The sequence below is a fragment of the Verruconis gallopava genome (genome assembly GCF_000836295.1).
Source record: "Verruconis gallopava strain CBS 43764 unplaced genomic scaffold supercont1.3, whole genome shotgun sequence".
NCBI lineage: Eukaryota > Fungi > Ascomycota > Dothideomycetes > Venturiales > Sympoventuriaceae > Verruconis > Verruconis gallopava.
The window spans coordinates 893,485-919,220 of NW_015622139.1; the positions used below are offsets into that span (position 1 = coordinate 893,485).

At 53.4% G+C, this 25,736-nt stretch overlaps 12 protein-coding genes across 12 annotated transcripts in view; 6 read left to right on the forward strand and 6 right to left on the reverse strand.

The window, feature by feature from the left end:
- PV09_01273 (uncharacterized protein) overlaps nucleotides 1–2,152 on the reverse strand; it is a 3,723-nt gene extending 1,571 nt beyond the window's left edge. Inside the window, exon 1 of the mRNA XM_016354131.1 lies at nucleotides 15–2,152. Within this exon, the coding sequence (XP_016218226.1) occupies nucleotides 15–1,745 (1,731 nt within the window). The 5' untranslated portion in view covers nucleotides 1,746–2,152. The remainder of the gene's footprint in view (nucleotides 1–14) is intronic.
- Nucleotides 2,153–4,514: 2,362 nt separating this feature from the next.
- Nucleotides 4,515–6,833, reverse strand: PV09_01274 (uncharacterized protein). The gene is made up of 2 exons (XM_016354132.1): nucleotides 5,855–6,833; nucleotides 4,515–5,798 (listed from the first exon to the last, which is right to left on the reverse strand). The coding sequence occupies exons 1-2, from the start codon at nucleotides 6,471–6,473 to the stop codon at nucleotides 4,909–4,911; spliced, it is 1,509 nt and encodes a 502-aa protein (XP_016218227.1). The 5' UTR covers nucleotides 6,474–6,833; the 3' UTR covers nucleotides 4,515–4,908.
- Nucleotides 6,834–7,143: 310 nt separating this feature from the next.
- On the forward strand, nucleotides 7,144–8,810 carry PV09_01275 (uncharacterized protein). The gene is made up of 2 exons (XM_016354133.1): nucleotides 7,144–7,771; nucleotides 7,861–8,810. Exons 1-2 carry the CDS (start codon nucleotides 7,691–7,693, stop codon nucleotides 8,386–8,388), a joined length of 609 nt encoding a protein of 202 aa, XP_016218228.1. The 5' UTR covers nucleotides 7,144–7,690; the 3' UTR covers nucleotides 8,389–8,810.
- Nucleotides 8,624–9,822, reverse strand: PV09_01276 (uncharacterized protein). The gene is made up of 2 exons (XM_016354134.1): nucleotides 9,642–9,822; nucleotides 8,624–9,591 (listed from the first exon to the last, which is right to left on the reverse strand). Exons 1-2 carry the CDS (start codon nucleotides 9,775–9,777, stop codon nucleotides 8,744–8,746), a joined length of 984 nt encoding a protein of 327 aa, XP_016218229.1. The 5' UTR covers nucleotides 9,778–9,822; the 3' UTR covers nucleotides 8,624–8,743.
- Nucleotides 9,823–10,075: 253 nt separating this feature from the next.
- PV09_01277 (uncharacterized protein) lies at nucleotides 10,076–11,005 on the reverse strand. Its single transcript, XM_016354135.1, has 4 exons — nucleotides 10,874–11,005; nucleotides 10,787–10,818; nucleotides 10,668–10,732; nucleotides 10,076–10,608 (listed from the first exon to the last, which is right to left on the reverse strand). The coding sequence occupies exons 1-4, from the start codon at nucleotides 10,939–10,941 to the stop codon at nucleotides 10,540–10,542; spliced, it is 234 nt and encodes a 77-aa protein (XP_016218230.1). The 5' UTR covers nucleotides 10,942–11,005; the 3' UTR covers nucleotides 10,076–10,539.
- A 40-nt stretch (nucleotides 11,006–11,045) lies between these two features.
- On the forward strand, nucleotides 11,046–13,204 carry PV09_01278 (biotin-[acetyl-CoA-carboxylase] ligase; the record flags this gene model as incomplete). The annotated part of the gene is made up of 3 exons (XM_016354136.1): nucleotides 11,046–11,082; nucleotides 11,133–11,775; nucleotides 11,824–13,204. The coding sequence occupies 3 exons, from the start codon at nucleotides 11,046–11,048 to the stop codon at nucleotides 13,202–13,204; spliced, it is 2,061 nt and encodes a 686-aa protein (XP_016218231.1).
- Nucleotides 13,205–13,790: 586 nt separating this feature from the next.
- PV09_01279 (uncharacterized protein) lies at nucleotides 13,791–14,653 on the forward strand (the record flags this gene model as incomplete). The annotated part of the gene is made up of 1 exon (XM_016354137.1): nucleotides 13,791–14,653. One exon carries the CDS (start codon nucleotides 13,791–13,793, stop codon nucleotides 14,520–14,522), a length of 732 nt encoding a protein of 243 aa, XP_016218232.1. The 3' UTR covers nucleotides 14,523–14,653.
- Nucleotides 14,629–17,003, reverse strand: PV09_01280 (uncharacterized protein). Its single transcript, XM_016354138.1, has one exon. It carries the CDS (start codon nucleotides 16,484–16,486, stop codon nucleotides 14,984–14,986), a length of 1,503 nt encoding a protein of 500 aa, XP_016218233.1. The 5' UTR covers nucleotides 16,487–17,003; the 3' UTR covers nucleotides 14,629–14,983.
- A 251-nt stretch (nucleotides 17,004–17,254) lies between these two features.
- On the forward strand, nucleotides 17,255–20,042 carry PV09_01281 (uncharacterized protein). The gene is made up of 2 exons (XM_016354139.1): nucleotides 17,255–19,055; nucleotides 19,107–20,042. Exons 1-2 carry the CDS (start codon nucleotides 17,463–17,465, stop codon nucleotides 19,839–19,841), a joined length of 2,328 nt encoding a protein of 775 aa, XP_016218234.1. The 5' UTR covers nucleotides 17,255–17,462; the 3' UTR covers nucleotides 19,842–20,042.
- Nucleotides 20,043–20,325: 283 nt separating this feature from the next.
- PV09_01282 (uncharacterized protein) lies at nucleotides 20,326–21,569 on the forward strand. Its single transcript, XM_016354140.1, has one exon. It carries the CDS (start codon nucleotides 20,593–20,595, stop codon nucleotides 21,487–21,489), a length of 897 nt encoding a protein of 298 aa, XP_016218235.1. The 5' UTR covers nucleotides 20,326–20,592; the 3' UTR covers nucleotides 21,490–21,569.
- A 438-nt stretch (nucleotides 21,570–22,007) lies between these two features.
- Nucleotides 22,008–23,667, forward strand: PV09_01283 (uncharacterized protein). Its single transcript, XM_016354141.1, has 4 exons — nucleotides 22,008–22,153; nucleotides 22,264–22,525; nucleotides 22,582–22,667; nucleotides 22,722–23,667. Exons 1-4 carry the CDS (start codon nucleotides 22,137–22,139, stop codon nucleotides 23,290–23,292), a joined length of 936 nt encoding a protein of 311 aa, XP_016218236.1. The 5' UTR covers nucleotides 22,008–22,136; the 3' UTR covers nucleotides 23,293–23,667.
- On the reverse strand, nucleotides 23,584–25,128 carry PV09_01284 (uncharacterized protein). Its single transcript, XM_016354142.1, has one exon. The coding sequence runs from the start codon at nucleotides 24,700–24,702 to the stop codon at nucleotides 23,710–23,712; it is 993 nt and encodes a 330-aa protein (XP_016218237.1). The 5' UTR covers nucleotides 24,703–25,128; the 3' UTR covers nucleotides 23,584–23,709.
- Between the last annotated feature and the right edge of the window lie 608 nt (nucleotides 25,129–25,736).

The following is a 25,736-nucleotide window of genomic DNA, read 5'->3' on the forward strand; positions in this document are numbered from 1 at the left end:
CGGGTGTGACTTACGGCAAACGTAGCTGGTATCGGTCCTTGGGTGGCGATATATCGCTTGTTCGACCATTGCGACTTGACGTAGTTTGCATTGATATAGTCGCAGTTGTTGGAGAGCGGGCCCTCGAGCTTGACCCTCGTGTGCTCGAAGGGCCAGATGTTGTTGTACCGATTCTTCGCGCCCTTTTCGAGACCGGCAAGTTGTACCCGCCCCTCTTCCCCAAGCGGCGTACCGTAGCTGACTGATTGCGACATTGCTTGTTGCATGCGCTTCTGTTCCTTCTTCTCGATGTTGAGGAACTTGTCGGACACCATCTTGCCCTCGTTGGACGAGCTTATCGCCTGCTTCATCCATTGTGGCAGGTGCTCCTTTTGGCTGCTCGACATCCCTGACGGCCGTTGCAACGGTATTTGCCCCACCCCGCCGATGAGATCCTGGTTCTGACGGATGTTGTTGAAAAACGGATTCGCAGCGCTATCCGTCTGAGGCATTGGGCAGCCTCCTATAACGGGCGCAAGGCCCGCTCCGGACGGGGCCGTTGCCGATGTACCCTCGAGACCGTGCAGAACCGCGCTGGGGAATTTTCTGGAAAAATCGAGAAAGCCCCCGCGAATGATGTACGACGCGCCGTTCCAGCCTTCGTTTTTGAACTTCTCCAGCATTTTGAGGCAGGGTGCGGCGTCCTTCATCTTGGTCGAGTTGGCGTCATAGATGACAATGGACTTGCAGTCTCTCCAGTTGTCGAACTTGGCCCGTTGCTCCTCCACCGTGAAGGTCTCCCGCAGCTTGTTGGTGTTGTAAGCGGGCCGCTTGAGCAGTGTGGTCGGAATGCACAGGTTGAGGGCGCCTTTTATTCTCGACTTGGCATACTGCGTGGACACGCGAACGTCGAGAACAAGCGTGTCGCTGAGTTCGTTTTCGAGCAGGGTGGAAACAAACTGGGAAGACACCAACTGCGGCGCACCGTCGCCGACGTCGCCTGCGACCTGGTCGTCTAATGAAACGGGCAGCGTTTCCGCTCGGTGGTACATCAAGGTCGGAATCGGCGGCGCCGACTCGACCAATGGCATTGAATGTCTTGCATCTCGGTCATCCTGGTCGACGAAGCGCGCCACCTGAGGCGCCAGGGCAGCGTCGCGCTCGTTGAAACCGGCCGGTGAGTTTCGTCGTGGTCGATCGGTCAGGTTGGGAGAAGGCGAAGACAGCAAGCGCTTGGGTGATCTTTGCTTCGTCTCCGAGAGTTTGGTGTCGTGGCTGGACACGGCTGTCTTGGGCGACGGCGGGAGCATGATCTGCGAAGGCGAGAGCGGCCCGGCGTGCGAAACGCTGCCGGTCTTGCTGGTCCTGCGCGGGTTGGAGGGCATGCCCATGCTGAAACTCGACATGCGGACGGCGTTGAAGCCATTTGCATCGGACGCTCTTCTGAACGCTTCAAAGTCCGGGTTTTGGTCCAGAGGGATTATACGTGGCGACACGGCCGCCGTGGATCGTACGTTGGACGTGGGAGGGCTCCAATTCTTTCTCGCGTGCTGGCCTCCGCCGGACGACAGCGGGTCGTGCTTGGACGAGTCGAGGGTCAAGCCGAAGTAGTTGGGGCTCGGAGATCGCGCACCGGGTGGCATTGACTGAGGAGAGCATCTGGGATTGGGAAGGGACTGGCCGACGGAGTATGGGGTTCGAGAGGTGTGAGGAGTGGTGGTGGATCTGTGGCTTCTGGGCGTCACGCCCGCGGTTGCGCTCGTCATGGCGAATATGATGCGCAAAAGCGCTGCAGGACAGGTGGGTGCGGAACGGCGATGTGCGGGCCCAGTGTCGGCCGTCTACAGACGTGGCATGCTCGCAGTTATATCGAACGTTGCGGAAGGGCGGGAGAGAGGGAGACAGAGAGATAGAGAGAGTGTAGAGAGAGTGCAACGTCTATGATGGAAGCGTTGCGAGGATTTGCCTCGCTGCGGAAGTCGAGCACGCCCGGGCAGGGGCGAGAGTGACGTCAGGCGCGTGGGCGACGGCCAAGGAGAGGCCACAGCCAACAGGAACAGGTCAGACGACAGAGGCTTCGGCGCGGCGGAGGCGACGAACGCTGCGGTTCAGCTGTGCACCACAGCCACGCTGCTTCGCTTTGCAAGAGAGAGGATGCTCTGGACGAGGCCGGAGAGGAACGGTGACAATTGATAATGGAGGAGGCGCCACGCCAGGTCTTTTACAGTGCTCCCGCTGCGTGCGGGCTAACCCTGGAACCCGCCTGCGCCGGGTCATCTCCCACTGGCGGCGACGGGCTGTTGGTATGCAGGGCAAATCCAAGGCTGCCGGGATGGCAGACACTAGAAATGCCACCGACAAGTACACACGCACGCGCGCGCCCACGCACACGCTCTGTCGCTCTCTCTCTCTGCGCATCCGAAAGTGGCACCATCCGGCCGTCATGGGGGCCCCTCTTCCAAAAGAGGATGCGGTGATGGTGTCGCGGATGGAAGCTTGCGGGCGCGGGCGCCTCTCGCTGGGAGCCTGCCCGAGCTGGCCGTTTTTACAGTCTCGTCTCGACCCGACCGTTTCCGCCGTTTTTCCTCTGCATCCTCACCTTGCTGCCGTGCTTGGAGCCTTCTGGCCATGGCCAGGGCTCATCGTGGATCGCGTGCATCATCCATTGTTTGCAGACGGTTCTGGGCACGCAGGGTCCACTCGCGCCGGAGAGACTGCGAGGCAGCAGGAGGGAGAAGACGGAGCGGTGGGGGCAGAGGGCAGAGGGCAGAGGGCAGAGGGCAGAGGGCCGGCGCGCTTGCTTGCATGTTTGTGCGTGCCTGCAAAGCAACTTGGTGGCCAACGTTGGCTGACGTCTTACTGCGCAGCCAAAGTCGCTGATCCCGCGGTAACTTCTCTCGTGCTCCCTCTCCTTCCCCTTCCCCTCTCCCCTGAAAACACGCGCAAAAATATACACGATATGCACACAAGCACGCTCCCGACCTTACCGAAGCTTTTGTCTGCTCCCCTTCCGCTCGCGCTTTCTTTTCGCCTCCTCCTACTTCTCCCCAGGCTCTCTCTCCCCCGCACGGCTGAAAAAACCTGCTTTTTCGACCTCCGTCTCCGTGCTCGAAACCACCAGCAGCTCTCGTCCGCGTGGTCCTACTTCTTCGTCTTTCCCTCGTCCTACCCTGCTCCGCCCCCCCGCCGTCTCGTCTCCAGCCGGATTGCTGCCTCCTACCGCGATCCCGGAAAGGCTCTGCCTATGCCTTATCGTCCACCAACCGCTGGTCCTGCTCTTCTTCTTCTTCTTCTTCTTCTTCTTCTCTCTCCTTATTGTTTTTTGCTCTTTTTCTTTTCAAAAGAAAATGAGAATAGACGGTCGCGTTGAAAAAACCTCTCTGCCGACCAGCCGCCTCTCCTTACTGCTAAATGAACTGAAAAGGAAAGGATCGTACGTTCACCGTGTCTGAAGCCGGGAACTCAGGTTGACTCAGCTCGCGTACACTGTAGTAACTTTGTAGCCTATTAGCCTATCACCTCGCCCTCCCACCCCTCCTCCGCTCCAATCGTCGTCTTCCCACCTTTTTTTTTTCCTGTCATACGTGACTCTACTTCGCTCCCGTTCTTTTTTAGTGTCGGCATCGTCATGGGCAAGCAGTACAGGCCAGAGACCGTGGTTCTGGACCTTTGTCCAAAAGGCGCCCCCTTCGTCATGCGCATGCGTCCCCCGAAAGAGGATGCGGTGAGACTCGGGCCTGTGGCCCTCACTTTCTTTCTACCGCCAACGATGGAGGCCTCGCCCTGGCGCTCTTTTCTGTAGCTTATCTTGGACGCGCTGCGGTAGCCACCGTCCCTTGTGCTGCTGCTCTACCGTGCCTCCGGCCTTCGCAGCGTTCAGGGCAAAAGCCGCGCCTCCCAGCTTCACAGCAGCCCCCGTGCTGGATCACGATCGCCTCGCAAGGTCGAACCCTTTTTTCGTCTCCCTGGCCTCCGCCCCGCCCTTGGCCTGGATCCATGACGCGCTTCGACGCCGTAGCTGTGGTCCTGGCCTTTGGATATCCACAGTGCGTGTGCCGCGCTTCTCTATGCAGGACGCTTGCTTCCGCCCCAAATCGCATGGGATTTTCGTCACGCCATACCTGCGTTTCCCATCAGCTTTCCTTTTTTTTTTTTTCCTTTTTCCTTCCTTGGTCCGCTACCCGCTTAGCTGCTGATGGGCTCCGGCCTCGCGGTTGGAAATACAAGGCCCCACCAATCTTGCACCCCCCTCCCTCCCAAGTTACGGACTTCTTGCAATCGAGAATCCATACACACTTGCTCTTGGTCGCAGACCTGCAAACAAGCGTGAACTGGCGCTTGCTGCTCCGCCTAGGACTGGCTCGTCTCGCGTCTTTGCACGGTCCTAAGTCAGTGGGTCATCGGTCCGCTCTTGTGCGCGTCATACTACCGGGAAAGGGTCTTCCTGCCCGCAGAACGAAAAGCCAATCATTTCTTTCCTAAAGTCTCCAAGATTTCCCAATGTCAGTGCTCTGTTTTCAATCTCTTCGTTACTGGCTACTGTGACTAGATTCGCTGCATAACTTGTGTGTACTGAGCTGTGATATTATCTACTGTATCGAAATGAGGAAGAAATATAAACTTCCCACCGGTTTCCCGCCCCTTTCTTTTAACACCGTCGCGATGAGCATAATTGCATATGGCGCACCAAAAAAAGGCTCGTCATTCCCAAGCACTACTCGACCGCCAGAAATATCACGCACGATTAAATCACTCACACCTTATCCTTCCGAGCCAGTTGAAGCCATCTGTGTAAAGAGCCGTATGGTTTCCTCCCCACGGACAGCAGTCTGACCGACCACCGACTTTGAACTCACTCTAAGCTCTCTTGGCGTGTGACAGTCCTTTGTTTTCTTGCCAGGAAAAAAATTTGTTGAGTCAGAAAGACACCTACTCTGATTCTCCATCCGACACGACTGCCCGTTCCGAGTCTAAACTCTTCACTACTCCATCTAGTTCTGCATGGCTGCTTGTTGACGGCTCAAGATCCGAAGCCGAGACGATCGTCTCCGTGGAGCCTGAGATGCCGAAGCGGCCGCAAAACGAGAGACTACGCTCTGGGGAACCTGCCGTCTTGTGAGGCGAAGCCCGGTCACTGAGGACGGACCATTCTGATTCCGAATACTCTGCATCTGACGGATCACTAATGGGGCCATTCGACGCCTTTTCAGCACCCTGTATCCCGTCGAGGGGGGCGAGAGATTCGGCCAGTTCGGGGACTTGAATGGAGTGTGTGGCAGCAGGTCTAAGCACATGGTTTTCTGTGATGCATGATGGAATTGGAGAGGAGCCATTGGCATCTCTCGACAGCCTGATCCGCTTGTCGTCGCCCGAAGGAGTCCTTGACCGACACGCTACCCTATCATCTTCATCAAACGTGTCGTTTTCCGATCGCGACTGTAGTCCTCTCTGATTCGAGTCCATTCCTTCATCAGCAGCTGGAAACGGGGGATGCGTACTGTGTCCTCTAAAACGACCACATCCAGATCTACGAGGTTCCTGTGATCGATCGACCAAAGAAAAGCCTTCAAAATCGGACGAGAGCGAACCATCGCTATAATAACCATCGCTATCTTCAGTGGCAGATAGGCTGCCGGGGTGGCGCGGCTGATGCACGAGCGTAAATCCAAAAGGGGGGGACCGCATCTCAGGCGTCATCAGCGGGGTCTGCATGGGCGTGGATGCATTTGAACTGCCGAAGATGTCGTAGATGTAGTCGTAACTTCGGCATTGCCGCTGCTCGGTCCTAGGCAACTGCATTCGGATGATGTCTGCTGAAGCTGTAGTCCGTAAGAGCGATGATCAATTCAGCCACGTTGATTCCGAAAGCACTTACTCTCGTCTTCAAATCCACGTTGCATGTTCAACTTACACAAGTCCTGCTCACATTCTGGGAGCTCCAAAAGAAGATTTCTGAAGTCCGGGCTATCTCCAAGATGGTGGTGGCTGAAGCAGGTGATGCAGTAATGCAAAATCGTGTGGTGGACTTCGAAACAACTATTCACGTTTTTGTAGAGGTATTTTAGTGTATTACAAAGGTCTGCCGGTGGAGACGGCATTGAACATGCTATCTCGCACGCCTGAGATATATGAAGGTACGCTGTGTTCACGAGCAATGGGACGTCGTACAACTCGCCATAGTGATATAACTGGGCATGCAGCAGCAGCGAGCATGGCAATTCCTGTCCTGTGTGATCTAACACGTGGTATTCCCCTGTGTAGAGGAACCTCAGAAAGCGAGAGACCAATTCGATCGAGCTAGCGGTGAGGACGTGAATTTTGCGACCGTTCGATCTTTCCTCGAAGCTGAAAGCCAGAAGAGGACAGACCTTAAAGATTAAGTCTAGGTCAAGGCCTGCGAAGGTGAAGGTCTGTCCGTCCAGAGCATGCACGATGAGCTCTCCGTTGCCCTGGGGCTGCAGAGACAAAAATCCAGCGATGTCATGTTCGTCCATTCTTGACGCTGAAGCCGAACTCCTCAAGTTCAAGAGCGGCAGAAACGGTGCTGCAGAATGCAGTCGAAAAGACGAGAGGGAATCGGCACGTTGGAAGACCCGATTCACACAAAGCCGTCAGCCTTCCGGTTAAGACTGCCAGCGATGAGTTTCGCGACCTTGGATCACAGCATCTGGCATAGCAACATATGGAGATGAGGATTCTTGAAAGACGTCGACGGGCCTCAACTGTGTTGGAGGCCGCATGGAAACGGGAGCTCGTGACTGCTGAAGGCCCCACGTACGTGTTTCTGCCTTCTCTCTTTTGCCCGGCAAGGCTGAGCGACACAGCCTACACCATTCCAGCTAGTGGCTACAAAAAGGTGGGGCTGCGCCAATCAGACTGGTGGGCGTGTTGAACGCGTGCGGCGGGACTGTCACCGGTCAGCACTGAGCTGCAGTGCAAATCCCCAAAATGCCTTTTGCACTCTGCTTCAAATGTGGCGTGTCTGGCTCGAGTTGTCCGAAGGCTTGGAGGCGTGGTCGTGATGATATATCGCGTCACGGGCCCGCTGAGCGCATCTGGACCAACGGGAGGACAACGCTTTCCGCACTTCGGGGCCGGCAGCACGTGCATGGCGCTGGCGTGCAAGCCTGCAAGCCTGCAAGGGAGGAGGGACGGCTGAAAAGCCTGAGATGCTCCCACATGCAGGACGCGAGACCACATGCAGTCACAGTGATGATGAGTCTCTGGTAGCACGCAGACCCGCTCTCAAGGTTGCAGACTTGGCCAGCTTTCATCAGCACACAACGAAGACACGACGAAGCGCTCGGACAGTCGGACTTGGCTTCAGCAGCGCCACAGCCATCATACTTCAATGCGACCTCCGTACTCGTCAGCAATTGCGTTCTTCGCACGTGTCTCCGGCTTGATTTTTTTTTACTCGTCCCCGAATTCTGCGAAGGAGACAGAATCCTTGTCTTGCTTTTCCTTCTCCTTGCTTTCCCAACAGACATGAGCAGATCCACACCACAGCTTGTCGACCTTCGCTCGCTGAGATAAACTTTCCCCCAATTATCGCAGCTATCGGTCGCCCGTGCGGAACTGTCACTCCATGTCGCGTGGTCTACTTCTCCTTCTGCCAGCCGACTGCCTATCAACCGAGGGCTTCTGAGACAGGATTTTGGACTCTTCTAGTTTTTGGAACCCCTTTTTGATCCGTTGCACGCGAGTCACGATGCTGCCATGGAGCTCTGTCTTCTCGGAGAATGTTAGCGCCACCCTCCACATGATTGAATCTTGGATCTCATCCATGTTTGTACGTCCACCCCTAAAAAAAAGCCAGCGCATCCCTTCCTTTGCTATCTATCCGTTCCAAAGACCTGACACTTATGCGTGCGGTGACAGTTCGTCCTCTTCCTGATCACCATCGGGCCGTGGTTCGCTTTTCTCATATACGACGTCATCCTCTACGTCTTCCGGACCATTACTTATGAGATACCCATTATTGGTGGTAGGGCACGCGGTAGGGAGAGACCGCGTGCGCCGAGTCTGAAAGAACGTGCTACAGGCGACCCCAGAGTCATGGGCATTGGTGTCCCCGCTGCTACCTATGTCGAACAAGAAGACGTGGAGGAGGAAGGGCGACACTCGACTGTTGAAGTTACGTCAAACGACGAAGAGGATGAAGAGGCGGAAATAAGACCACCGGAACATGATACAAGCGAAACAATCCATCACACAGATGAAAGACCGAAAAATGAACTTTGCGAGCCAACAGAGCTGAGCGACGCGCAAAAGCAGATCGGAGAAGACGAGGAAGTGGGCACGACATCGCAGCAAGTTGATATAGGTGGCAGAGAAGAGGGGGAGCGGTGGCCAGAAGTGAACACGAGGCGCAGAACGGTGTTTACGGGCAATGACGATCAAATTTGATGCTGTAGTGGCCTTCATCTGCCCAGAATGGCGATACGATCCATGTGTGTCGCAGTCCTATCCCCCTACCAATGTTCACAGGCGAGAAGAGATACCCCTCCCCCACCCACCACCTTCAGCGCTGGACGCGCTTAAGCAGTCCTGTGTATAGCGCTACGACTTTGACATGACGGAGGTTTGGATTCTTGGGTGTTGCGACTTCATTAGCATTGCCCGCTTCGAAGTCAACATCTTGACACCACGGGTGCAAGCTAGTCCCCAAATCCTTCAGCGTACATGTACATGCATGTTCCCGCACTTGACGAGACTCATCGCGCTTTTGTTTTTTTTTATCATTAAATCATCACAAACGTGCTCATTCTGTCTCGCTCTCCTGCTCAGAAGGACCCGGCTGTCTTGACGTGGTCGGGCGACTCGTTGAATTGCTCGGTCTTGCGCCCACAGCCGCCTTCTCGCCTACGTAGTGGTTGCCCGTCCATTCCGTCTTGCACGTAGGGCACCGTTTCTCCCTCTGATTGTTGAAGAAGCTGCGCGCGCAGAAATCATGAAAGCGGCACAGACACTCTCGTTCCGCGCAGCGCTCGCCCACGGTGACGATTTCCCTGCATGCGTAACACGTCTTGATCCGTTGCCACGTCGGACCCTCCTCTTCATCTTCTCCTTCGTCCTCCTCGTTGTACGTCTCTACCAACCAGCCCTTCAACTCTATCAGGCCCCTCGGGCTGAGTGAATAAAATCCAGACCTGCTCTTTTCGAACCACCCCTCTTCCACAAGGCTGGCCAACGTCTTCTCAGCCTGATCCTTTGTCAAGCCCTTGTTCGAAGCATTTTGGCTCTCTGCGTTCCCATTCGTGCTTGCGGACAAGTCCTGTCCTGGGCGTGGCTTCGACAAATTAATAGCATCTATGCCGCGTATGGCCATAACCTCTCGGTTCTTCGTGTTGTTCGTCTCGAACATGCCGTCCAGCACGCGGCGAACGTAGGCGATCTCGTCTGGGGAGTGCGTCGTCGCAAGCTGTGTCTGCGGATCCGAAGTGAGATTGACAAGAGCGTAAACGGCGTCGTTGTACGTGCGGGACTGGGCTTTTTGCGGATAGGAGAACCCGATCTCCATATCGAATGGGTGAATGGTCGAATTTATGGTGTTGATCATGTTTGAAAAATCGTCTATGGTTATGTCGTTTTCGAGAACCCTCCTCGCTTCTGTTTTTCCTATCAGCTTGAGAGCATTGACGAGAGGTTCCCCAGCGAACCTTGAATGGAGAATATGTGCGCCAAGATGGGTTTCGCTTCCGCAAAGGTCATAGTACCCCGCGACATAAAAGCTTGAAGAAAAGCACGGTGGCCATTGTTGTATGGTCGCTGAGAATCTATGTCCGGTGTGGCCATTGTCTACTGAAACAAATTAAGAGTAAGGTAATAACTTCGCTCTGTTGGATGTGAGACGTACAGTCGCGTTACGACTGAATGCACGCGTCGCCGATATCGGAAGCAATCATCTTTCCCAATTCCGTAATCATCCTGCTCGAACCTTGAAGCCGGAACAGCTCCACTACTCGCACTATGAACTGAATTAGAAGGCTAATGCAGGTGTATTTGATGCTGATAACACCCGTAGATGCTTTTTTGCCGTTGAATCTTCTCCAATGGGTGATTGAGACATTCAGATCTTCACAGCCAGGAACAGCCGAAGCCCAATCCTGTAAGAAATGAGAATAAACCTCCTAACTCTCCGCCGAAGGAAGCACTCCAGACACAATGGGTCCTAACTTAGATTCATTACTTGACGGTTTCCGGGCTTTCTTTTGTTAAAAGAGGAAAAGAAAATCCATTTCTTCGTCAAGTAGCAGCCCTCGGAGACTTGACAAGAGTAAGGTAACTGCTTACACATCTCATGCATATCCCATAAGGGTTCGTCATTCTTTGCCCTCTCTCTAGGTCATTACTTTGCACAAATATTGGAAGCCCTATAGATCTCCTTTCGGCAGTGGATCTGTCAAACACTTTTTTTTTATCTTATTTGACCTTTATAAAGTCGTGTACATGAAAGAAAAAAAGAGTGGGAATTTCGTACATTAATTACATGTACATGAGGCAAACGGAGTACGGCTCGAGGAGAGCCCGTTCCGACTGCCTACGGAGAGTGGCAGTCTAAGCATCTTTCTGACTTGTTCTTTGGATATTTCCATTGCGTTTCCAGCATTCTCGAAATTCTTCCATCTACTCGCACGTCAGTACGTAAAACTCGGCGTAAAGCGAACTCGGACCCGTATCATCACCTCTTTCTTGCAAGCCCTCCAGTCTTTCGTTTCATAGTAACAGTCGGTCATCTTCATGTTCTCGGCTTCATCGATTAGCGAGAACTGGAAGTTTTTTTCTACTGTTTGGGAAGACATACCGGCGCATCCTGTGCTGAAGATTCTCTTGTCCCTGAGGTTGTCAATTTTGGTGAGATTGCATCGGCTGAAGCGGGGACGAGGCTCACCAGTCATCCGGTTCATCATCGGCTACGGAGGCTTTCGCATCATTTCTAACCTCTTTTACGTCTGACATCGTTCCAAAGAAGAAGATATCTTCGGCAGTGCAGAGTTCGATCTGATGTTGTAGAATCCCAGACCACACGGATTCGGCGCAGCGCAGGTGGAGCCACCTTCAGGATGACGACTCACAGGGTCAATGTGCTTGTATATTCGGGTAATTCAAGGACAAAATAACACATTCGCATCTGAGCTAATTACCTCAAGGCCCTGGAAGCACAATTGAATCTGTTCGACACTGTCTATACACATTGCGACGGTTACTGTCGCCAAACTATGCTGTTCTTTCAGTGACAGCGGACGCAATCATCAAAGAACCATGGACAGCATCCTGTGCACTGTTCGTGATGCCCGGTGGTGCCGACTTAGGCTACTGCAGAACACTTAACGGCGAAGGCAATCGCAAGATCATACAATACGTTAATCGCGGCGGCGCTTACCTCGGACTTTGCGCGGGCGGCTATTATGGCTCTTCGCGATGCGAGTTCGAAGTTGGCGTTAAAGGCATGGAAGTCGTTGGAGATCGTGAGCTTGGGTTTTTCCCTGGAATATGTCGTGGCCTCGCGTTTCCGGGATTTGTCTACGCAAGCGAAGCTGGCGCAAAAGCCGCCGAGCTAAAAGTGCACAAAGAAGTTTTTGGTAGCACTGGTGCAAATCTACCGGAGTTTGTACGGAGTTATTTCAACGGCGGTGGAGTGTTTGTTGACGCAGAAAGATTTAAGGAGCGTGGTGTTGAGATACTTGCGAGCTATACGGAACCTCTCAACGTGGATTCTGGGAAGGGCGCGGCAGCACTCGTGTACAGAAAGATTGGCGATGGGCATGTCGTACTCAGCGGGCCTCATCCGGAGTAAGTGTGGATTACGATTAAGCCTGCAAATTCGCTAACGCAAGTAAGGTTCGCAGCACTTAACTTGAACAAACAAGGCAATGGTCCGGATTACGCAAAAGTTGTGGAAGCTCTTGAGCGAGGTGATCAAGACCGTGCGCAATTCTTCAGAGCGTGTCTACGCAAGCTGGGTCTTCGGGTCAACGAAGCAGAACAAACGGTACCGTCCCTATCTCGATTGCATCTTACATCGGTTCGGCCCACGGAACTGCCAGATCTACTCGCAGATCTCGAAGATATTATCGTTCGTGAGAATGGACGCGAGATCATTATAGGAGCTAACGATACATTTGAGCTCGAGAGATCGGGTAGTAATTTTTCCATGGGCAAGCTGAAAGAAGCTATTTCTTCAGTCCTTCCTTCCTCTGCGACAGGTGGGAGTGCTGACGATGAGTCCAGCGTCTCTGAGCATGGCTTGATCGACTACGATAAAGCTGTCAAATACATCCGAGTACACGACGATGCACTACCAACAGCAAAAGAGACTCCGTACTTCAACCATGCTGCATACTATTCACACTGGGCTCAATACGTGAAGGAGACGAACGCGGTAGAAGGCCGTTTTGGGAAACACATTCTCTATGGTGAAGTGGTGACAAGCACGAACACAATGCTCGAAAAGAACCCTTCGTTACTCCAGCGCCTGCACGACGGGGTGACGGCAGTGGCAACAACTCAGGTCGCAGGCCGTGGTCGCGGCAGCAACGTGTGGGTTGCACCACCCGGTCAACTCATATTTAGCACCATCATTCATCATCCGCTGAACCTTATGCCAAAGGCACCGGTGATATTTATTCAGTACCTTGCTGCCTTGGCCATCGTTCGCGGCATCCAGACATACGGCCCAGGATATTCCTCACTTCCAGTGAAGCTGAAATGGCCTAATGATGTTTATGCGGAGGATCCCACCCGTCCAGGAGAAAAACAATATGTCAAAATCGGTGGAATTTTGGTCAATTCATCTTATGCAGGAGCAGATTACAACCTCGTTGTAGGAATTGGTGTCAATATGGCAAACGAAGCTCCAACTACAAGCCTCAATGCCCTCGCCGCAGCATCGCGACACACACTTGAACCATTCAGGCCGGAAAAGTTGCTGGCAAGAATTCTCACTACTTTTGAGAGCATATACTATACATTCTGTCATCATGGCTGGTCCGCTTCTTTAGAGAGCGAATATTATAGGAATTGGCTGCACACGGATCAGATAGTGACGCTAGAGATGGAAAACGGCGCAAGAGCGAGGATCAAAGGTATCACTCGAGACTGGGGTTTGCTTCTTGCAGAGGAACTGGCGTTCGAGGATCGTCCCACCGGCAAAATATGGGAGCTACAAAGTGACAGCAACAGCTTCGACTTTCTCAAAGGATTGCTAAAGCGGAAAGTTTGATTGAACAGCAAGGAAATCGCATCTCCACTTTATTTCTGTATTTGGTCCTTCAGCAAATGCTCCCCCTATTACCTCTTTTGGGTTGTTGTATCATCAAAGCTGGGCTCCCTCTAAACACCTCTTGTAAGGTTCCCCACTACGCTGAAATGCCGAGTCTTTGTGACCGATCATGAATATCGGCGTAGGCATCTTGATTACACCTCGGATTATGAAAGATAGAAGTGCGGGCAACTTCGAATCGGTGTCGCTATGGATAGCTCTTGCTAGCACTGATTCGTTTTGAGTTCTTCAATTTGTCTTGCACAGCTGGTCTCATTATGATTGGACCATCACAGGTTCCGGCGCCTTTCAAGGAATTATTTTCTGGAGAATCTGGTCCTGTTGAGGCGTTTATGTAATGCTGATGGTCGTATTTCAGGTTCCACATGGTTGCCGTTTTAAGCAGTCTCAACCGCGAACGGAGTGTACCTTAATCATTGCTGCATTATTTCATCTGAGAAAATCAGAGAGAATTTCCTGCTATTTTTAAGGATCTCGTTTTCGTCTATTCATTTTTACAGCAGATTCAGCAATAGTCTCGACCAAAATGACAATCTCTTCGCAAGCATCGTATGCGACGCTGCAATTGACTTTAGCAAGTTACTACCAGGACCAGTACCAAGAGGGCGAGGGAATCTTTGCGTTCTATATGGAATTGCAAGAATCATTCAATATACTCACCCCAATATATTCTGTGACAAGTGACGAGAGCGAGGACGAGTGGCATAGTTGCATAGAAGACACGTCCCTTCATTTCAATAACGACCCAGAGCCCTGCTCACTCGAAATATCAGCACCTGAGCCTGGATTACCTTCACTCCTGCTCCAGAGTGAACCAAAATTGCGTCCCACCAGATTAGACGAAGGCCAAGAAAGCAAACTGAGCTCGACGTCGGAGACCATCTTGGAACAAAACAGCTCGCGCCTGAATGCTAAAGAGGAGCATATATCATTCTCCATGCCCCACCGTGCGCGGCTTCGTCCAGAAGAAGCATGGATTCAGCCTGCGGCGTTGGTGCAGATAGACATTGACGAAGCACAACAGGAGCAGGATGGCGCAATAGGAACCTCTCCAGACGTGGACGTCAAACCGTGCGCAGATGTCGGTGATCTGTTCGTGTCTGAAAACCCAGGACGAGAACCAAGGAAAGTACCCCTTTGGCTAGTCTGTGTCAATTTGCAGGCTCTTTGTTGGAGACACAATATGCAGATGGCCCTACCAGGAGCGAGGGAGACACTTCGGCAAAGAGATCTCTGCCATAGCCGCTGGAGCCAGTGACGGAGCGGACGAGGCAATGGACGAGTATTTCGACCTCGTCGAAGGAGTCGTGGATGAGATCTCAGCGAAGAAAGAAAGAAAGAGAGGGAGAGGGAGAGAGAGAGCGAGAGAGAGTACATCAGATACTACCGATACAATTGCAAGGAGAATATGATTAGCAAGCTAGAGGGTGGCCCATCCCGTTATACAATACCCATGTATGGTTTACGATCTTTCTTGTTTTTTGCTAAAGCAGTTTCATTTTCTTTCACCTGCTCGAAATCATGCCAAAAACCCTTACCGCCCATCCTCGTAAGCATCTCAGTAATTCGCGTCGTCAGTCTCCCCAAAATTTGTTCACCCTGTTCATTAAAATTCGTTTGTCCCAAACCTTTCCCAAAACCTTGACCCTAGCTCATATATCCAACCACTCCAGATGGTTCACGTCAATAATAATCATCAAGCATTTTCTCCCATCATTCTCAATCCCTTCTCTCACCTGGTAAACCAATTCCTAAACCAACGGCCACCCCGGCACCAACTCTTCCTTTCTTACTTGGGCTGCCCATGTCTCCGCCAAAGCTCGTCAGCCTTCTCTTTTCACTCTCGCTGATGTTTGGTTTCGTCACTCTCCCAATTATGCGTGTTTGTGTAAGTTTCCCTTGCATGCCAGACGACTTCGGCGTCTTTCTCAACATACTCGCAGCAATTTGACTGGCCTGACTCGGCGGTATGTCCTCATCGTCACTACGTCCGTAGTGTTCCTTCGTGTTTTCGTCCACGCTGGACGCTGTGATGGTAGAGTCAGAGGAAGCACGTCGGCGATTTGCACTTGCGGTTGGATTCGCATGTGAGTAGTGTGGAGTATGTGGCTGGCCAACGGATGGTGGCTCTTGGATAGTTGTAAGATGTGGCGGGGTGCGGAGAGCAGATTGATGAGGCACTGGACGTCGGGATGGTGTCGAAGGAAGTGAGGAGAGCGAGTGCGTATTGCGTGTATGGCCAAGTCTGTGCTTTAATGGCGTGGACTTTGGCGTGGATGGAGCAGTTACAGTCTCCTGACTATTAAGGACTTTGTCCGCCAGCAGCAATGCCTCGAAAGCACCGGGTTCACGTGGCTGCGACATGGCTGGCCTGGAAGGAGGAGGGTGCCGTGGAGTCGTATGGTACGATGGTCTGTGTGGGGTGCCAAACAAAGATCGTGGGCTCCCGTCTGATACAGAATCCAGTATTCCGTTCATGTGCTCGCGATTTGTGCGAATGCGATGGCGCAGGCGACTGTTCTCCTCGCGCAAACTGGCCAGGACGTTTTCCGTGTCCTCAAGAGATTGCACTGTGCGAGCAAGGGAGGTGCGCAACTGCTCGTTCTCACTGTGAAGTAGCAGGCACTGGCGGTTCAGGTCTTCAATCAATGCGGCAGTGCCGGCCTGTTGAGCAGGGCTGATGTAGTCCTGTCGCCTCCTCTCTTCAGCTTCTTGTAGCACTTCAACTTCTCGCTGGGTGAGCTGCAGCTCCACCTCCATGCGCTTGGTAGCCTCGGTACTATCAATCAGAAGCATGTTGTGCTGTAGCTTGAAGTGGGCGGCCGACGCGCGGGCTTCTCGCAGAGCGATGCTCAAGCTCTCCACCATGTTCCGTAGGTCCTCCACGGACGCATTTCTGACCTCATCGGCGGAGGGAAGGTCGTTGACTGGAGTGAAGCCTTGCGAATATGAAAAAGGCCTGTTTGTTGGCGGCGGGGACGTGAGCTGCGAAGTTGGTGGCGACGGCGTGCGTAGAACATGTTTGGCAAGTTGCGGCACCTGGGAGGATGGCGGTGGAGTGATTGAGGAGGTCGCTGGCGGTGCTGGCGACGCATACTTGGAGCGATCCAGACGAGGACCTAGCGATGTGGCAGACGGTTCTGCGCCGATACTTCTGGGAGCCAGCGGCGGACTCTCAGGTATCAAGGCAGGCTGCAGGCTGCCGTTCGGCCCGTTGCTCATGGTGGACTGCGTGCAAGCAATAGAAGACGGAGGTCTGTGGATGAGCAAAGGATGATGCGCGTGGGTTTTGCGGTCGGAAGCTGTGACACAGACGAGAATTGCGGAGCCGAAGATCGAGAGCAAATGGCCAGTCTGCGTTGTCGGCTACGGTCGCGAGCGTCACACTGTTTGTACCGTCCAAGACAGCATCAACAGCGACCTTGCGACACAATTGAAGAGGCCGGAAATGGCGGGGAAGCCTGCGGACAGGCAGCGGATGGGAAGTGTGATATACTGAGCGAGCGCCTATGTGACCGGGACAAGGCCCGTTATGCGGTGGTTGGAGCAGGCCGCGAACCAGGAATGCGCCGGGGAGCCAATGGCGATGCGCCGGACGCGGTCGACGCGTGACGCTGGTGCGATGACTGCAGACGTGTAGCTAGTGGGACCAATGTTGCGGCGACGAAGCTGCGAGCACCGGCGACCGCGCAGTAGCGGAGCAATGTGTATGCGACCGATTCGTTTTGAGGTGTTGAAGCGGACGCGAGGTGTTGGCGGAGCGACGGAAGCGTCCAGTACTTGAAGCGCCGGGGCCAAGTCAGAGATGGCGGGTGGGCGGCCCAGGTCAGGTGGCGCGGGACCCCCCATCAACGCGGCGGGCCCCCCTCAAAACACAGGCTATGCCCCCTTCAGCGTAGCGCGCCGGCGTCCCTGACAACCGCCCGTGCCCACCGAGCAACGCGCCCTTGATCGCGCCCTGGGCCGGTTATCGACAACACAGTTAGCGACGACGACGCCACCACGGCGCCCGTCCTTCTTTTCCTCTGTGCACCGCAAATCTTGGGCTCAACCGGTGCACTGTCCCCTTTTCGATGCTTGCCGCTCGTCCCTTGCAACAGAGCTTCCGCGAAACGAGCCATATCTCCTCTACAACCTCGTTCACTACTTGGTCGTGTCCCGCGCGTCGAGTCGTGACGTCCCCTGTGTGGGATGCACAATGGACCTCCGCCAGGCTGCATCTCAGCCGACCAGCAGTGGTAATCCTTCAGCTCTTCCGCGTCCTGCCGCATCAAAACTGCCTTTGCCGAGATCGAGCGTTCCCAATCTGCGCCAGCAACCCTCCCTGTCATCGATCTCACGTCCCACGAATGCGTCCGCTGCGAGGAGGCAAGCATCTACGGCCTCGCTCGCTCAGAAAGCCCGACCACCTCTGTCTCACACACAACCGAATGATCGAGCACCGGCTCATTTAAGAAATGCGTCCGCTGCATTGTCTGCCGGCCAGGACGCCTCGTTCAAGAAACCATCCACAAGACCCTTATCGAGAACCAATGTTCAGGCAAAGCAGAGACAGGCATCGGCGGCGAGTAGCAAGGGAAGCATCCTCGAAGATGACTTAGGATCTCATCGGAGCTTTCAAAGCGATGCTACGTACTCTACCAATGCCACGTCTCCGTCTACGACGCCAGTCACTCCAACGTTCCGTAAAGCATCGCGTCCATCTCTGTCAGAGAGGACAATTGAAAGCCTGGCGTCGATACCGCCTTCACCTGCAGGCTCTCGGAGGAAGTCCAGCTTCTTCACATCAGACAGCCCTATGAAGGCTCTTTCGCGACCGGCTTCAGCAATAGACAATCGTTCCAGGCCGAGCTCCAAAGATAAGGACATGCCCCCACCCCTGACCACTACTCCACGAGCACTTGCTACGAAGCCGAGCCTCCCAAATCTAAGCTCTTCTGTTCGTGGTACGCCGAACAGGTTTCCACTTGGCAACACTGCAAAGACCATTCGAGCACGATCACCAACGAAGTCAAGCCTGTTGAAAACTGCAGGAGGTGAGACAGCCACGACAGCTGTTTCTGCAAAGCCAGTCGTGAAAACACCTGTCAGAGGTAGCAAGACTGTCGCTGGGCGGATTCAGCAACAACGCGCCCCGGTCGCAGATCTCTTTGGAGAAGGCGTGCAAAAGTCAGCTCCAGTTTCCAAGCCTACGTCAAGACCTGTCGTGAAGAAATCAGCACCTCCGTCTGCCCCACCCAAGGAAGAAGCGACGCCTTCGCCGAAAGCGACACAGGCAGCTAAGTCGTCTGCCTCTCTCCGCGAGCAAATTCGAGCGGCGAAGGCAGCTCGACTCTCCAGTAACAAGCAGGAAATCCGGCAAGATTCGATTCCTGATTTTGATCCAAGCGCGTTCGCCGATCCGTTCAACACCAAACCCAAAGATGAGCGATCTGCCATCAGGATCCGCATCGATACCGCACGCTCAGATGGCAAACTAAACATCTCGGCCATGGGCTTGAAAGAAATTCCCGAAGAGGTGCTGAAGATGTACGACTACGACTTCAACAAGGACTCAGATACTCAATGGAATGAGGTTGTAGATCTGACACGCTTCATTGCTGCGGACAATGAGATCGAGACTATCCCTGACGCAGTGTTTCCGGACGTGGACGTGAATGCATACAACGAGAATGACGATACGGACACGCCAAAGTTTGGTGGCGTTGAGCTGTTGGATCTGCACGGCAACAACTTATTTGATGTACCCATCGGACTGAGAAGACTTGATTGCCTGACCACGCTGAACTTGGTATGCTTCTTCTGTTAGCCTTCTTGATCTTTGTGTTAATAGGAAATGCAGTCACGGAACCGTCTGATGAACGACGCCCTGGAAACAATTGCGCAGATCTCCAGCCTCCGTGAACTCAAGATCGCAGACAATCTGCTCACTGGCGAGCTAACGTCTATTGAATCTCTTACAAAACTCGAAGTCCTTGACGTTCGAGGAAACAAATTATCCGTCCTTCCGGACGAGATCCGTGATCTCGTTAGGCTTCGCTACCTAAACGTGTCTAACAACCAGCTTACTAGCTTGCCGATGACTGAGCTCAGCAATCTGCCTTTGATTGAACTGTACGCCTCAAAAAATAAGCTTTCCGGTGCACTGTTCACGACACCTGGCGTCACCATGAGCCGAATTCAAACTCTTGACGTATCTGTGAATCAGCTCTCTGCTCTGTGCAGCGGCACTTCTGGCCCGGAGTTGCCAAATCTGCGCATACTGAACGTGGCCTTCAACGCTATAACTGCGCTTCCAGCCATCTCTTCTTGGACGGAACTGACCACCATCTTGGCAGAGGACAATAAGATCATGGAACTACCAGTCGGATTCACCGATGCTTCAAGCCTACGAAACGCAGATTTCACGGGCAATGACATGGCTAAGCTCGACGAAAGGATCGCACTCATGGATGGGCTGGAAAGCTTCAAAGTCGCAGCGAACCCGCTTCGAGAGAGGAAATTCTTAACAATGAGCACAACGGAGATCAAGAAAGCTTTGGCCGAAAGGCTGGGGCCCGCCAGCTTTTTGGAGTGACTTTTATTTTCTCATAGACGAACGTTGCATGTACGATTTCATATGCTGGTTGCAACTTTAAGACGTAGTTCTAAACAGAGGGGGGTATCTTAGGAGCAGTAATCGTAATAACGAAAGTAGTCTTGGAAGCTCAATCGTCAAGCCCATGGTATATCTATTATTGGTAGTGACACATACCCATGTTCACGCGCAAGTTTCTCCCGCAATCCTGATTGTGTCTCAAACGTTGCAGTGCCTTCATGCTTTCTACTCGTAACCTGGCGTTCAAGCACCTGATACTTTCCTCGCATGCCCTAAGCGAATGCTGTAATGGACCCTTATGGTTCCACCAAGTATTTGTCTCCCAAATAATCTATTCAACAATGAGTAGCGGCCGATTCGGCTGAATAGGCCGAGCAGAATGCCTATCACGTGATTTTAAAAGGTGCATTACAAATCCAAATGACACTTGATTTTCATGGCTCTGCATTCTTTTCGACCGAGAAACTCGACAGTCTCCGAATCAGATTGCCAATGTAGATTATGCCCTCGTATATTCGGCCGAAAATGATGGGTTTGTTTCCGGCCTTGGTTACAGCGGACTAGAGCAAAGGATCCGAATCTTGTGAAGTATAAGGGACCGACGTCTCATATTGCTTTGAGACAACTTAGGAATCTACTCGATCTTTGTCCAAAGGCCTGGGACTTCTAGCCACTGTGGAAGTTGAAGCTTCATACGATCTTAGAGCTTGGTTACACAGTCGAACCCAATATGCGTGTCTTTGTTACGGGCGCATCTGGACTCATTGGCAGGGCAGTCACCAGAGAACTTCTGAACACAGGCCATACTGTGCTTGGCCTGGCGCGCTCCGACAAAGCGGCAGAGGTTATCTCTGACCTCGGAGCAGAAGTTCACAGAGGGTCGCTGTACGATCTGGACTCTCTGAAGGCGGGTGCTGCTGCGTCGGATGGCGTTATTCACCTCGCCTTCGACATGGACTTCACCAATGTAAGGAAGAGCTGTGACACAGACCAAGCGGCCATCCGTGCAATGGCAGACGCGCTCGCTGGTTCGAACCGTCCTTTGATCATCACGTCTGGAACACTTCTTTTGCCAAGGGACCGCGTCGCGACTGAGGACGACGTCTACGACCCTTCAACGGGACCGTTAGCCATCCGCGGGGAGTCGGAAGAATTGGCCAAGAGCCTCGCCTCGAACGGCGTCCGTTCAGCGGTCATGCGACTTGCGCCAACCAACCACGGAGACGGCGATGCCATGTTTATGGCCGAAATAATCCATATCGCACGAGCGAAGGGGGTTTCCGCTTACATTGGCGACGGGCTAAACCGATGGCCTGCGGTCCACTACCTCGACACCGCAGTTGCCTTTCGCCTTGCCTTGGAGCAGGGAAGCGCCGGAGCAACGTACCATGTGGTCGCCGAAGAAGGCGTCAGGATGAAGGATATCGCGGAAGCCATTGGAAAGAAACTCGAGGTACCCGTCGTGTCAAAGTCCATGGAGCAGGCGCAGGAGCATTTTGGGTTTTTCGCCGCTCTTGTTGGGGCGAATAGTCCTGTTTCAAGCAAGAAGACCAGAGAAGCCTTGGGGTGGACTCCGAAGCAATGGACATTGCTGGAGGATCTTGAGCACGGAAAGTATTTTGAGTGAAGAGATCCCGACTGAACCACGCGTGTCGTAGGATGTCTCAGGAAACTTTCAGTCGTGGCTCGCTAGGTGTAATAGCCGACTTCATAGAGTATACTATTCGTTACTTAAAAACCCATGATATGAATGACCAGTGGCTACGGGAAGATGGAGGAAGTCCCGGATTGAACTACATTCCATCGCCTGCTTTCTCTGTTGCCGAGGCCGGCAGAAAATTCCCGGGGTGCTCTGTTTGGTTTGATTCCCACCTCATAAATGAGACTACGGATATATTTGATGCATAGCATGACATTGACGCGAGATGTGGAGCGTGGAGGCCGCTAGAAGGGCAGAAGTGGTAGCAGCCACGTAAAGCGAACTCAGCGTTGACATGTGCTTGCGCCGTAAGACCACTTCGGCTGTGGCAATTCCGGAAGACGAAAGCGGTGAATGCCACAGGGGGTTGCGTAAATGATCGGGCGGAGTCTGGCGCTACCGATGTTCTGAGAGTCGTACCAGATTCCCACTTTCGGAACCGTCTGGTCGAATCATTTGATTGGCTCGTACCACGCCTCCTCAACATCTTTTATTCTCGATTCCCTCGCGCCGTCGCTTCGTCCACACCCACAACACACTCTCTTGGAAGCATTGTGCGACAGCGAGGCATAGCCATGGACGCTGCTTACATGTAGGTTTTCACTGCTCGCCTGAGTCGTTCCGTACATCTCTTTTCCTTAATGCCCGCCTCCTTAACCGCGAATCGCATACCACACGTCCGCGGTACTGACGGTTTTCTAGAACCTCGAATTCGACGGGAGCCTACGCCCTCGGCACTCCTCAAGACACATACTGGGGCCAGTTCGAAGAGATCTCAAAGTACAATGTAAACCTCAATTACTTTGAGCGCTTGTGGTTGGCTTGGTACACGTACATGCAAAACGACGTTCTCGCCACCGGCATCATGAGCTTTGTCATGCACGAGGTCGTGTACTTCGGACGCAGCCTGCCTTGGATTATCATCGACTGCATCCCGTACTTCAGGAAGTACAAGATTCAGCAAGTGAGTTAGGCTCTGACGCGGGTGGCGACGCAGGGCAAGGCTAACGACGGAGACAGCAAAAAATACCGACCGCGAAGGAACAATGGCAGTGTGCCATGCTGGTTCTGCTCTCGCATTTCACCGTTGAGCTGCCCCAGATCTGGTACGTCCAACGTCGTGGGTTCTACCGCGTGAACTGCTGACACCGACGCACCAGGCTTTTCCACCCCATGGCCCAGTTTTTTGGCCTGAGCACGTCCGTCCCATTTCCTAGCCTATGGAAGATGGCCTACCAAATCGCCATCTTCTTTGTCATGGAGGACACCTGGCACTACTGGTCTCACCGCGCCATGCACGTCTATCCCTTCCTGTACAAGAACATCCACAAGATTCATCACCAGTACTCGGCGCCGTTCGGTCTCGCCGCCGAATATGCTTCTCCGATCGAGGTTATGATGCTTGGTCTCGGCACAGTTGGCTCGCCCATCCTCTGGTGCGCCATTACAGGAGATCTGCACATCCTCACCATGTACGCCTGGATCGTCCTCCGCCTTTTCCAGGCTATCGACGCGCATTCTGGCTATGAGTTCCCTTGGAGTCTGCATCACTTCCTACCCTTCTGGGCTGGCGCTGATCATCACGACACTCATCACGAGAAGTTCATTGGTAATTATGCCTCGAGCTTCAGGTGGTGGGACTACATGCTCGATACAGAGAGTGGCCCAGAGGCCATGAAGAGGAGGCGTGAGAAGAGGATGGCTGAGGAAGAGCACAAGAAGAGCCAGTAGATTGTTGATAGAATGGCGTGCAAAATGTTGCAGGTAGTTGTAGCGAGATGGGCATGCTGTCTATTGCTCGCATTCGAGGGCCAGGGAGGGCCAGGAAAGTGAACGCGAGCATTGAGAGGTCGGAGATGGAGTGTTTGTAGAAGCGTTTGCAAGGCATGATTAAGCATCTTTTAGGCGTTGTTGACATGAGATCCTGAACGGTGCCATCGGCCCGAATTTTTTCTCAGGACATCTACGCGTGGACGGGACATGCCCCAGCCTGCTCTCACGTTGACAAGTGTGGGCATTCAGTGTCAGGTAATTAATTTTAATATTTTAAAAAGACCATAAAATCGAAAGAATACCCATTACATTATCCGAATCGGTGGGGTGGGGGGTTCCATATTTGTACAAATAGATCCACGTGTGGGATGGGCTTTAGCTTTGGGGAACCCAGAATCCTTTGCTCTGCATCTCGTCCTCGGACCACTCCCACAACTTCTTCGCCAGCGCCGGATCCTTCGCGTAGGCCGAGTCACCTCCTCGCTTCGCAACGGGCCGGTAGTAAGCCCCCTGCACGAGCTTCTTGGGCGACTTCGTTCCCGTCGCGGGCTTGCCATCGACGTCAGCCACCGTGGCCCACGTCTGGTTGAGAGCCCCAGAAGCCGGCGAGGCCATGAACAGAGAGATGAGCGGCATCAGAAAGAGGGTGAGGACGGGGTGGTTCTTGGCGAACTCGTTCGACAGATTCGTGGCGACGCCTCCCGGGTGGATGGCCACGCTCGTGATCTGCGGGTAGCGCCGAACGAGCTCGCGGGTGAAGAGGATGTTGGCGAGCTTGCTCTGGCCGTAGCGTTGCATGGTGGAGTACGAGGCCATGTCCGTCTTGACCTTCTCGGGGATGAAGCCGCCGGAGGGAGCCATGGCGTGGCCGACCGAGCTGAGGTTGACGATGCGCACGTCGCTCTGCGGTTCCGCGGCCGTCCGTTGCAGAAGGGGCAGGAGCAGCACCGTCAGCAGGAAGTGGCCGACGTGGTTGGTGCCGAACTGCTTCTCGTATCCGTCCTTTGTCAAGCCCGGCGGGTGCGCCATGATCCCCGCGTTGTTGACCAGAATGTCCAGCCTCGTGTTCTCGCGCGTGAACGTCTCTGCGGCGGCCTTGACGGAGGCCAGGTCCGTCAGGTCCAGCTCGAGGAAATGCAGGTCCAGCCCAGGCGTGTCCTTTACGATATCCTTGATGGCCTCGTCGGCCTTGGCCTTGCTCCTCGCTGCCAGGTACACCTTGGCCTTGACGCCGTTCTCCGCGTAATGTCGAAGTTGCGCCTTGCCCAGCCCAGCGTTACCGCCAGTGACAAGAATCACTTTGCCTTCGAGAGGGGGAATGTCCCTCGAAGGCTTGAAAGGCGTCTCAAAGAGCCAACCAAAAACCATAATGACTGTTTCCTGTCGTCTGCGCTAAAAATCCGCTTGCAATTTTGGGTGAGGTGGACAGGATACAAGTAGCGCGACGAATCGATGGGTGTGATGGATGTATGTATATATATGTAGTTTCTCTGAACGGCGCGAACCACCAAACCGTGGGCAGCGGAGTTTTTTATATTTTGTGGCGCATTCTACTTGTACGTCCGTCTCTATCTGCAGCAATGATTGCGTCAGGCAGGAGCCTGGTATACCTATGTACAGCACGTTTAGTTTACCATGTGGCTTGGTTCTCGGACGAACTCAAAGACCCGGACGAAGTCGGACATAGCTTCAGCTCTAACTGGGCGTTAAAAGCTTGGACAGAGGTTGATGCAGGACGAAGGCACTTGGCCATTCGAAGAGGACAGAACTAGAGACTGTGAATCATCTGTTACGCTCTTCGATCGTGTGTTCGCCTTTTCCGTTCCATGTCACACATGTCAGCTTTCATGTTCGCCATCCTTGGCGCGAAGCTTGGCCTAGTTTACGGCTTGTCCCTCAACGACGTCCGCTTGCGGACGAACGTCCGTTTCCGGATATGTTATCTCCTTTAAAGCCTTCTTGTAACGCAGGTCACACGGTTGACTTGCACACGATCGTTGCCTACAAAACGACGATCCGGACTGAGCGGCAAGTTCCATGGGCGGTATATCTGCGCTTAACCGTGAAAGTACAGGAGCAGATCATTCTTTGCGTGCACGCGGCGCGCGAAAGCGAGAAAGAGCGTGAAAGAAGACGAGTGTATAGCACTTAACGGATCGACATCATTGCCGAAGCCCAGATGCTTCTCCCGAGACCAGTTCGTGCGATTCGGTGGCGTATAGCTGAATGAATGAGAAATCTAGCAAAATTCCAAATCCAAGCACTGTTGACGTAGCAAAATTCAGGAACAGTTCAAGAGCAGACCGTTGCAGCCTCCGTATGTGCCGCAAGGTCGCAATGAACATTCCGGCGGAGTGCCATATCTGCATTGTATAAGTTCTAAACAGACAAGACAAAAATCC